Genomic DNA, 13,149 nt, shown 5'->3' on the forward strand with positions numbered 1-13,149 from the left:
CACAAGATTTTTTTATAACTATCGTATAAATAGTTTTTCATATCGAATTTCCTACTTTTATTTTATGGACACACTTAATTTGTACTCAAAGGTAGAACTAGAAGACAAAGATTGGAAGAAGTTTTTTTTTTATGAGAAGTTCTATGTAATTATTTATATATTTGCATACTTTTTCTTTGAATATACATTCGTTTTTAAGATGCTATCACTCGACAGCTTTGACAACATAATGTGCGTTGATAGTTGTTGTATAGTTCTAGGGAATATAAAAGCATTTCAGAAGATAATATATTCTAGGTTTCGGATAACATCATCAATTCTAATCAACATCCTTAATTTTGAAGATACTCGTAGCTAAAAATACAACCACAGGTGTAACTTCTCTGACTTTAAGCTTTGTATAAAGGTTTTAATCCCCTGCAATTTTTATTTCTCAGCTAGCAAAGTCTAGTAACATGATCAATACCATGCTTTTAAAAAATATAATTATCGTTATAATTCTTGTAAATGTAATTTCCACAGTATACGGTGAAAAATCTCTTTTCATTGCAGATGAAGATTTTGTAAAAATAGCTAATAGTGCTGAATGTGTTTTAAATCTATCTGCTAAATATTTTGTTGATAAAAAGGCTTTAAGCGGAAGTATTGTTGTAGTAAGCGTCAATTCTAATGCATCAGCTGACGAAAGCCAGTTATTAAAAACTATGCATAAAGGAAAAAAATATTCTATCATGGTTAAAAACGCTTTTCGTCGACACGCCAACGCTTCACATTTTCGAGAGAAAGCTAAAAATTATTTGCTTATATTAAAGAAGAAATTTGAGCTCATGAATCACTTGGGACAATTGAGTGGATTACCGACTTGGAATCCATTAGCTAAAGCGATAGTTTACTACAAGCTAAAGCCAAGAGAAAGTGGTTCTGAAATAGCTAAATCATTTATTAATGATCTCAGAAAATATAGAATTCTTAAAAGTATGGCATTCATATATAACCCATTAAACGAAGAAGTCACTTCTTATTCATGGACCCCATACACTGACAAAAATTGCGCCGGAAAATGTAACTCCGTGTACATTTTAGACAAATGCAGAAACAATAATATAAAACAATTAGAAGTTCAAAGGGAAATGTTTCCATTAGACTTAAAAGGATGCCCTTTAATAACCTACGCTGTTATATCTGAACCGTACGTGATGCCTCCTGAAAGGAAAGTTTTGAACACAATATGGAACGATGCTTATGAATTTCAAAAAGGCGGAGAGATTAATCTCGTGAAGATTGTAAGTGAATTCACAAACATGAGCCTTGTTATTCGAATGTCGGAGAAACAGGAAAATTGGGGGGAGATTTACGCGAACGGCTCCGTGACTGGCGGATACGGTGCCTTACTAAACGACTCAGTGGATCTTCTCTTTGGTAATATAGAAGTTACAAGAACTGCACGTAAATTATTTCATCCCACGGTTAGTTACACTCAAGACGAGATGACTTGGTGTGTACCAAAAGCGAAACAGGCCGCGACTTGGGACAATTTATTTATAATTTTTCAATGGTCTACATGGGTCGCAACTTTGATGAGTGTATTAGTAATGGGTCTAATATTTCATTTCTTGCATTATAGAGAAAATCGGACGACACCGATATGGCCAACGAACTCAATTTTAATGACGTTTAGTATGCTGCTTGGGTGGGGAGCCAAATTTGATCCAAAATCGTCAGTGTTTCGCATACTGATTTTCGTTTGGCTCTGCTTTAGTTTAAACATGGGGATATCGTACGAATCATTTCTAAGAAGCTTCCTAATGCACCCACGATTCGAAAAGCAGATAAGCAGCGAATCGGATCTTATTCAGTCTAGAATTCCTTTGGGAGGCAGGGAGATTTACCGATCCTATTTTGAGACTAATAACGCAAGCTCGTTTTATTTATATCGCAAATATAACTCGACAACGTTCTCCGAGGGGATAAGACGAGCGGCTTTAGATAGGAATTTCGCTGTTGTTTCATCGAAGAGGCAAGCAAAATACATAGATCAGAAATTAGGTAAAGGTGCGGCGTTGATTTACTGCTTCCCCGAGAGCAATAACCTCTACAAGTACGGGGTTGTTTTACTTGCTAGGAAATGGTTTCCAATGCTGGAAAGGTTTAATAATATTATACGAAGTGTTTCAGAGAACGGTCTAATAGATAAATGGAACAAAGAACTGTTTATACACAGCATCAGCTCGGATGGAACTAGCGCTATACTCCCGTTAAGTATTCAGCACTTGCTCGGGGCTTTTATGCTGATTGGAATCTTATATACTCTTAGTATAATCGTATTTATAGCTGAAGTAGTTTTGGGTTATCTCAAGAAGAAAAAGGAATTCGAGAAACGTAATGTAAAAATCTGTAAACAAAAACCAATCGCTTAGATCCAAAGTGGATAGAACATCTAGTTGGTCATGTTGGCTGCCAGCGACCAAGTAATAAGAAAAAAAAAGTGATCGTTTTAAGATTATTAGTTATGGCCATAATATAATATCGTAATATTGATTGAAATAATTATGTATTATATTCATTTTTACACATATATTTTTCTTGGCTGTCAATATTATACTAGTTAACAAAAGACACCGTAGAGCTTGTTGGATCAAGCCAAAATCAGCCTTAACTCAAGGACTTTTGATAAACATTTCTTCTATTCATCCCCTGGAACCACCTGATTCCACCATGAGATAAATTTGATGGTACTTAATGGATGTACATTTTTGAGATTTTTTGGCATGATTTTATTAATATAATAAAGAGGCTGAGAGATGAGATGATAATATGCTATTTTTTCAGTATATTATTATCTCATCTGTCAGCCGAAGGACGTCCACTGCTGGACATGGGCCTCCCCCAAAGATCGCCACAACGACCGTTCTTGTGCAGCTCGCAACCAGCGGCTTCCCGCGACCTTCACCAGGTTTTCGGACCACCTTATGGTGGGCCTACCCACGCTGCATAATATAGTTTGGCTTAAATTTGGGCAGAATCTTACTTTGATATACTTCACTTTGAAAACACTTAACGAAATGGAAACTATTTGAATCTAATGTTTTATATAAAATACGAATCTTCTAAAGTTAAGTAAGTAAATACTATACTGCTATATTTTTTTAGTTTGATATTATAACACGTTTATAACAATATTCATTGATAAAACATGGAGCAACGTTTAAACACAAGGGTAAATTCATTCTATTGAAAAGCGAAACAATGTAGCGATTTCTGATGTATTAATTAATTTCTCTTCGCTCAGACTGCTTTCATTGAAAATATTGAAGCAGGAGATGTGCGCTTTACGTCTCAGTTTCGTTCGATATTGTGGAAATGTGATATCGAAAATGAGCAATTATTTTATAATTAACTTTTGCTGTGTACATTTTAGTCTATATATTTTTTATTATGATATAGGTAGGCGCATAGACAATCGTCAATGCGCCATCAACTTTGTGAACGAAGATGTGCCTTGTGCCTGTCATTACAGGTTGTCTATGCGCCTACCTATATCATGGCTGGCTCACTCATTCTTCATAACGGATCACAGCAATACCGAGTACTGCTGTTGGGCGGAGAATATCTGATGAGAGGCAACCCAGAAGGGCTAGAACAAAGCCCAAACACGAAGTAAATCCAATTGTGATATCTGCTACGTCAAAATTTTCCTGTTAGATAATTAAATACATGTTTCAAATTAAATTTCAAATACATACGCTTTTCATGTTCGTTGATTTTATTAATTAATTTATACATGGTGTTGCATAGAAGATATTATAAAAATTTGTCTTTTTAATTTAAAAATAAATTTATTATAAGTTATAAATTCAAAAGTGCACGGACCGAAAAATAATCTCTTATACCTACTACAAAGGTATTATCGTTGTATTATTTTTATATATAAATAATTTATTTTATTGCCAGCGCCCGTCGTAAAGCAATTACGTTGTAAAAGTTTTATATTATCCGGCTTACTACTTCGTCAACGAATAAAAGAAAAATATAAGCAAATAAACATTTTTATCATTAAGTTTCAACACAATAAATATTAAAAAAATATCATACAATTTTGATACTTAACCTATTTGCATTAAAGACGTGTTTACCGTAGACTATTTATCGAATATGTACAATACAACACAACTATTATTTCGAACCAGATAATTATCAACACATTACTGCGGATTCAACTTAATCTGTAACATAAATAAATTCAATTCGCTCTTATTGTATTAGCAATAAAGTTCACATTTGTTTGGTATATATTTTTGCGGTTTTGTATTGGCTTGGCAAATGTATGGACGCGTATTAGGTGCTAAGGTTCCGCTAATTGTGCTTTATGGTATCCAATTTAATTAAAGTGTTGAGTGGATTATGTTAATTGAAGGTAGATAATTAGACAACTAATCCTTTCTTATTTAAGCTTTAAGGATTATAGATACGGCATTCCTTTATAGAATTATATGATGAAATAAAACAATCAAATTACACACACATATATTCCATCTCATATTTTATATAAACTACGAGAATTCTTTGTTAATTGTGAGTGCAGTCAATGCCCGATTTTGTTCTTCCCATTCATCTCTTAAGAATGCGAGAGGAAGAGATCACTTTAGGTAGATCTTTGTGTAGAATATATTTTTGTATAAAATAATCGAATCATAGCTTAAACGAAGTACAAAATCCATCATCCATTTAAATACAGTGGTTAGTGTAGTCAAAAATAGATTTCCAAGGAATAATTATCTTTTTGAACTAAATGGCCCAGATAAAACATTCAACAAACATCTTCGACGAAGATCGTGAATTCTACTTCCGGTAACTAAAGAGCTGTTCAAGTAGATACTTGTCTGTTCATCTCGCATTGTTGGGAATTCGGCTTCGAAAGGCTTAATAAGACATTTTTTCCCCCAGCAGAAGGATATTAACTTGTTCCTTATATTTTAATAATGCTAATTTTTAAGTTATAACTTATAAATTAGCATTATTAACAATCGGGCCAAAGGGTCACCTGATGGTAATTGGTCATGGTGATTGATTTGATTTGATATGTTTACCATTTTATTACTTTCATTTATTTAACTAGTGTCTCAGGTTAAGCTAACTTTTACACGTTATAAAAATGTAAACCAGTGATAAAAATCATAATTATATTATTCTTTATTCAAGTAGGCTCATAAACGCACTTTTGAACCTACATTTTGCAGTGTAGAATTAAATTTAAAGCTACCATCGGTTCGAAAAGTAGATTCCACAAAGAAGAACCGTTAAGAAACTCAGTGATTCAATAGATTTCGTTCTGTATCTTAATAAAACCATAGTCATGTCGTTTAAAATAGTTCTTACATAAACTTTTAAGCATTATCCATATTTTAGTTAATAAGACAGTTCAGTGACCCCACAAATTAATTTCTCATAGTGACGTGGAAGAAGTTTAAGCCGTCAGCGTCATTGTATCTATTCTCTACTATAACTAATGGCCGCGTGTCTGTTCCGTCAGTTTCAAACGCTTGAGATAAATCGTTCTTACAAGGCCCGGTTGCACTTAGAACGGTTAGAGTAAATTGTTTAGACCTTAGACCGAAGACGTTAGAAAATGTGAAGTTACTATGTAGTAAGTGACTTAGTAGTTTGGAGGGCTGGTACTAGGGTATATCTACAAAAAATTATTTCTTTTTTTTTTTATTTATTTTGACTACATAAATTAAAGCTTAGATTAGTATAAAGATATAGTAAAAATAATAAATTAAACATATGAAGAAGTGTTTATTAAAAAAAAAAACATATTTAGAAACTAAAAAAATAATAAGTTACATACAAAAAAGACGAGTACTATTTTAGTGTAATCATTACTAATTTTCCAATTACTGATACGTCTGATTAAACGTACAAATATACTATATAGTTGGATGAAAATAAATCTCCAAAAAAAAGAGGTTAGTTTTCTTACAATTTCGTGTATAATTTTTACGTAAATAGTTTCGATCTGATCATTGAGTTTATAGATTTCTACACACTGTGATAAATACCAGGCAGGCCTGGCTATTTTTAATTAAAAAAACCACATAGTTTCATTCGCTGGTTCTTCATAGGCTTGGGGGCTTTATTCCTTTTTTTCTTTTGAACAATTTTAATGATTTAATTATACAAATTAATTTGAAGATAAAATCCGTCTCATATTGGTAAAGATTTCAGACGAACTGTTTTAACTACCCGATTAATCAAAATCAAAATATACTTTATTCAAGAAGGATTTTACAAGTACCTTTGAACCGTCATTTTACAAACGGTATTAAGTGAAGCAACCATCGGTTCGCAATGTAGATTCTACAGAGAATAATCTAAATTATTTACCTGTGATATATAAACATAGGCTAATAAGATTAAAAAAACCTATATGTAACCTATTTTATTTGTAAAAACATCTGAATATATCTTCAAAATTATTTTGTCAATTTTTCCAAAAAAGAAAGCGACAGTTCGTGTCATATTAGGAGATTATCATACAATAAGTGAGTTTAAGGTTTACAGCACACTTTGACAATGAAACGATTGCCTTCTGGCATTTTTTTTGTGTTATATGTAAATAATCACAAATTGAATAATCTGAGATTAATTAACAACGAACACCGTGCCACCGGGCCTGTAATGTAACTGTCAACTAGAACGCTATGATGTCTATTAGAAGACTCTGCTTCGCTCATCTTCTTTATGCACATCTGAAGGCATCTTCGTTGGATTATGGTTCGTTCACTTAGTGGGAGGGCTTTGTGCAAGCCCTTCTAGATAGGTATCACCCACCTCCCACTCATCATATATTGCCAAACGGCAATACTTAGCTTTCTTGTGATTCGGTCTCATATAGTGCAACTACAGCACAAGGGACATAATGTTTTTGTACTTAAGGTTGGTGATGAAATGATGATATAGGGAATGATTATTATTTCCTACAGTACCAATGTCTATGTACTTTTTTGTTTTTTTTTTTTTTTTTAATTAAGCAACGGTCCGTCACTGTTCAACGTGCATATGTAAAACATTGAATTAGATGGTTATTAAGCTAAATTACAATTAAAGAAAACGAACTAAAAAAACAGAGTCCTTCCAGAAACCATATATGTTTTTCTCATTGTTCTTATAATAGTATATAGCAAAGAATGTATACAGAGCAGAGGAGGAGAGAGTGGTAGCGATGAGGTATGACGGCATAAAAGTGCGTCATGCCTTTTACCGTCTCGGCCTAGGTGACGCTTCAACTGCAAGGCTGCTGCAAGGCAATAAAAACGTAAGAGCTTATTAATGTTAAACTTCGGAACAAACGCATATTTTTCATGAGATGGTTCTAATCTCTAACTTTTAACTTGGTCGTTATTATCGCTTTTTTCTATCAACATTATACATATTTAGAATTAAGTGTGTTGCAGACTGGTAACGCATGTGAAAATCCTCCTGTATAAATTTCAATAGGCGGTCGTAGTCACATTCCATCAGCTCAGGGCCGGACCGTCGTTATCGCTGCAAACCATAAATACTGTTTAATTTAATAAAATTATGGATTATTTCGCATTATCGTCTATTTTTGACTTTAATTTACTTAGCTGGGGCTCCCTTGAATCCACGGGGCCCTGGGATGATGCCCAAAAAGCCATATGGTAGATCCGGCCCTGAATCAGCTGTGTTTGTGTCTTCTTCCACAATAAACAAGAGCTAGTAATCTTACTTTAAAATGATTCGATGGTATTAAACGAAAACTGGCTTTTTACTACAACTAAAATACTAATTAATATGATGCCTTACTTAGTAATCTGCCAAATTAAGCAAATAGCTACGAATTAATTAAACAAATACTTAAAGTCTTCGACCTTCTTGTATTGTCCTTTAAATTGATCATTATTACCTAAGCCATTTCCTCAACCGCAATTCAGATAATACACAAAGCAGATTCCATTACTTGATAGTATTTATTGTAGGAATACGTACATCGTTGTACGTCACATCACCTGTTGGGTATAAACAGAATATGTGCCTATTAAGGGTAAGATATTGTTTTCGATTTTCGCTAACTGCTCCCAGTGGAACCTGCTGTATTCAACGGCACAATGAATTGGTTAGTAACATATCTCATAAATAACAATGTTCGCATCTATGATCGACTTGGAATATTGCTCGTAAATGTAAAATTTTGTGTCAATTCTCATGTGTGGTAAAATATTAAGATTAATTAATTTAGAGATGAGATGGGCCTGTTAGTTACCGATGTTTACGAGTTCAAACCTATACAATAACTACTGAAGTTCAATGTGATTAATTTGTGTTTATAATTAAATCTATACTTGGCTCAGCAGTGGGGCAGTCATACTATACCACTCATGAGATATTCATGGCAGATTTTTATTCGGTACATGTTGGATTCATCACGATGTTTCCTTCATGGTCGAACACGAGATTATTTATAATAAAAAATGAAGTACAAGAAAATTAAGTGCTTGTCTGAGTCTGAACCCAGGGAACATCGGTAAGGCTCACTCAAACCATTACTTGATAAGAATATAACCTTACCTTATTGGTAACAACAGAGATTTTTTTTTCCTTATTAAAGTTGCAGAGTACAATACAAATTATTACAGTAAATGTAATTGTACCAATAATATAATAATAATACCAACAACTATTTCATTACAAATTTAAATACTCTTATTACAAAAAAAAAAAAAACATTTTTATTATTGTTCAGATTTTCTAATATATCGTTGAATATATTGTTGGTAGAGGAGAGGTAGAGCCGAGATGGCCCAGTGGTTAGAACGCGTGCATCTTAACCGATAATTTCGGGTTCAAACCCAGGCAGGCACCACTGAATTTTCATGTGCTTAATTTGTGCTTGTAATTCATCTCGTGCTCGGCGGTGAAGGAAAACATCATGAGGAAACCTGCATGTAACTAATTTCAACGAAATTGCCACATGTGTATTCCACCAACCCGCTTTGGAACAGCGTGGTGGAATATGCTCCTAACCTTCTCCTCAAAGGGAGAGGAGACCTTAGCCCAGTAGTGGGAAATTTACAGGCTGCTAATGTAATGTACTAGAGGATTAATTATTTTTGACACAAACACTCTTTGAAAATTTTAAACCTTGACCTTCTGTCCCAAACAAAGTTAACAAAAGAATCTGAAATGTTTGTTTATCGAAAAAATCCTCTGAAAATCTAAAATTAAAAAAATGGCTTGAGTGAACTGTGATGTACGAGATAAAGGGGAGCATCTGTCTGTCACGGGCCACCTACAGAGACAGTATCATTCATCTTTATATCCAAAACAATTTCCTTTACACTCGACATCATTCGTATTGCAATGCAATAAGGTTCAATTTCGTGTACCTTAAGTTAGTTATTTAATTTGCCTAGTCGATGTGTTTCCTAATTTATGACGGGTAGAGCTCTTAACGCGTCGACGTAAAGGTGATATTCGCTTCGAATGAAATATGAATGAAGAATAAATAATGTGATGTTTTTGTTACATACGGAACGAGACATACGTGTCTTGTTAGGAAAATGATACTTAATGCGTTGCTCATACCCCCAGTCTATTTTCTTTGCTTTCGACTTTTTAATGAGCTGATGTTGGGCGGAGATTCTCTTATCTAGATTATTTTAATGGCGGTAATTAAATCTTAGTGTTTCATATTTGCTAATTAATATATTATTCTGAGACCCTTGGCGAGTTTCTTTTGCTTGCCAGATTACTCGTTAATATTCAATAATATAATATGTACTTTGTCGAAGTTTTGTTACCAGTAAATAAAATTGCAAACGGTCGAAACGGTGAAATTTTTCCGAATCCGAATCGGTCATAAGTTGTCAATGATTTTTTAGTAATCGTTCAATACTTTGACACTAACAACAGAGAGTCAAAAATACCAAGAGTATTGTAAATGATATATAATTATTTTTATGTCAGTTATGACATTTTCGATCCGTTTTATTATAAGACATAACACCACAATTTTATCGGATTGCTTTTAAAGATCGTAAATCGTAAAATTCCGTAAATTACTTGTAAAAGAAACTACAAAAAATATATTTCCATAAACAAATACTTTTAGTTTATTTTTGAGGTACTTAATAAAATAACTGAATATAGTAAAACTTTTGCGTTATATAATATTAACAATAATTCCTTTTGGGGTTCTGTGGTGCGCTCGCAGCCAAAACGTTGGAAGCCAGTTTCTCAACCTGTCATTCCGACCCTTGTTCGTTAGGTACCCCTGCCGGGTTGTAATCCTTTATTTACTACAAATATTTATTAGTGTTTGTATTGAGTATATTATTTAACTACGCGTATTTAATTACTCGGCGACAATTTCAAACATTTAAGTTATCTGTGCCGCGTTGTTCATTATAATGTCCAAGTATATGTGAAAAATCTAAAGATTCCCTTCATGAGGCCAACGGAACAATCTGACCCGACCAATGAACCAAAAAACAGAATAAACGCTACATGCTCTCCAAGGCACGAGTAATTAGCACTGTTAATTTCTGAACTCCGGGCTTCTATTGAGAATTTCTTGATTGCAGTGTAACATTGCCAACTTCCAACTTCCAAGCCCATTGGTGTTTTGTCTAGTTTGAAAGTCGGCAGCTCATTAGGTGATATGTATGTTCAAATCGTGTCGTATCAAGGAATTCATAAACGAAGATCAAAGCGTCAACATTTTACTAGTTGGAAGGTAGTAGTAAAACAAAGAGCTTATAAATGTCCCAGTGCTGGACAAATCCTTTAATTTTAAGGGGATTTTTGACATACCTATGTAGGTAGGTTACCTTACGATATTTTCCTTGCTATAACATATACTTTATATATATATAAATCTTCTGTACGTTTGTGTGTGATTTAATTAAGAGGTTGGACCGAAGTTTTTTGTATGTATTTGAGTTGTTTCCCGGGTGGTTTAGATTGGACCCGATAAATCAAATTCTCATATCACACGAACAAAGCTTGGACGGTTAGCTAGTATAGTATAATATATAATAATATGAAGAGCTAGTTTAAAGTCAGGGCGAGTCGTTAGTATTAAATAAGAGAGGAAAAATGTGCAACTTTCAGAGTTTTATATATTAGACACACGTCTGAGTAGACACTTGCGAAATTGGATGTACATAATATATTCAAAAGGGATTCGAGAAATAATTTTTAGCAAAGCATATTGTTTCTTTATGACAGGAGAGAAGTTCTTACAAACAGAAAAAAAAACCATCATATTAAAAATATTTTTGTATAAGGTTCCACTTCTGAATTGTGTTGCTCATTCATCTAATGGCAGAATTTCATCTTAGTAATTTCTTACATTTCTCTCATGGATTCTACGAGAGATCAATTTTAAAACTTCAAAACCTCAGTGCACTTATTAAAACCTGCGGTCTTTGGTCAAGATTGACGTCTCGATTGACTTCTCGAAAATCGCGGCTCCTTTTTATTTTTCGGTGCAAAAATAGGAATAATATTAGGTTGATTATGATGTTCTATCGAAATTCCTTTATTTTTTATTATGATGACCTCCGTAGTCGAGTAGTGTGTACACCGATTTTCATGGGTCACTCCGAGATCCCGGGTTCGATTTCCGGCCAAGTCGATGTAGAAAAAGTTTATTAGTCTTCTATGTTGTCTTGGGTCTGGGTGTTTGTGGTTCCGTCGTTACTTCTGATTTTCCATAACACAAGTGCTTTAGCTACTTACATTGGGATCAGAGTAATGTATGTAATGTTGTCCAATATTTATTTATTATTTAGTTTGTTTTTTCACATTCTTTTATTTTTCATACGAAGAATGTTGAAGAGTAATTGGATAGTCACATCGCATAGACATTGACATTGTACTGTGAGATATTTCTTTGAGCCAAATTTAGAAATTCTAGGTCAACAGTAAGTACTTTTTGTTTTGATGAGTTGATAGTCCGCACAAAAGAAAATATTTTCACACCATGCCTTTGGCCTGACGAGGTTTTTTACTACAAATATTTAATCGTATTAAATTAAATTTTGATCGGTATCGATTTAATATACCTAAATATATGATATATATGTGCCAAAATTATATACCAATAAAGATTGAAAATATTTACTGTATAAATGAAGACCGCGTGAAATGGCGGCAAGAATGCTAGCGGCATTCCCCTGTTGAATCGCAACTTCGATACTCTGGGTAAGGAATGAACCAGCTCTTCTATAACCAGGCAATTCAGGAATGAAAATATAAGTTACAATTTAATACAATGCATTGGTTCCTTGAGCACACGCGACTTGTGAAAACAAATCAAATTAATCCAAACTAAGCAGCGAATTGGATCAGCTTTGTGTTCATTAACTGTTCTACTATCATCCGAATCATATAAACTTGAAGATTTTTTAAATCGTAGCTATACTTAGTTTTGTTATATTCCAGTTTGAAGGGTGAGTCACAAGGGACATAACATCTAAGTTCATAAAGTCGGTATGGCGATGTAGGTTATTGTTAATATTTCTTGAAGCTATCAGTGGTGATCACTTACCATCCGGCGACATATTTGCCTGTCCACCTAACTATCACGAGTACATGAAAATGTGTGAGTGGTACATAGCTAGGTACATTAATATAAATGACATATGACATTTACGGTGCTCGCCCGGTATTGAACTTGCATCTTCTGTTAAGATAAATAAAAAATATAATCACTGATACATCACGTTCTTCAAAATCCAATCCCAATCAATTATCGGGATATTTGTGAATTTGATAAATTTTGTTAAAGTAATATATTGTTCTACAAAAAAGTTGGAAAGAGGTGTGTTCTGTAAGTAAAATTATTTCTGCAAAGAATACGTGGTGTTTTCAAAAGTGTTCACAAAGACATTGTGCCTGAAAGTGAATGAAGATTCGTGTAGTCTCTGTTTTGGTTTGGCAGCTTTATGGTGTGGTTTAAGTTACTAGAGAAACAACTTTGACGTTAATCAACACATTGATCTGAAGTCATAGTGTATGAAGATTAATAGCCAATATTAGGTACTAATTTTGTTACGTAAATAAATTTAATAAAATAACATATTAAAAAATTATAAGATGACAATAAAGTTTAAATTAAACAAA

At 33.4% G+C, this 13,149-nt stretch overlaps 1 protein-coding gene across 1 annotated transcript; it reads left to right on the forward strand.

Moving 5' to 3' along the window:
- The first annotated feature begins 455 nt into the window (after window positions 1-455).
- LOC125071143 lies at window positions 456-11,108 on the forward strand. Its single transcript, XM_047681233.1, has 2 exons — window positions 456-2,394; window positions 11,086-11,108. The coding sequence occupies exons 1-2, from the start codon at window positions 456-458 to the stop codon at window positions 11,106-11,108; spliced, it is 1,962 nt and encodes a 653-aa protein (XP_047537189.1).
- Window positions 11,109-13,149: the final 2,041 nt, after the last annotated feature.

Source organism: Vanessa atalanta, chromosome 18, assembly GCF_905147765.1.
Source record: "Vanessa atalanta chromosome 18, ilVanAtal1.2, whole genome shotgun sequence".
NCBI lineage: Eukaryota > Metazoa > Arthropoda > Insecta > Lepidoptera > Nymphalidae > Vanessa > Vanessa atalanta.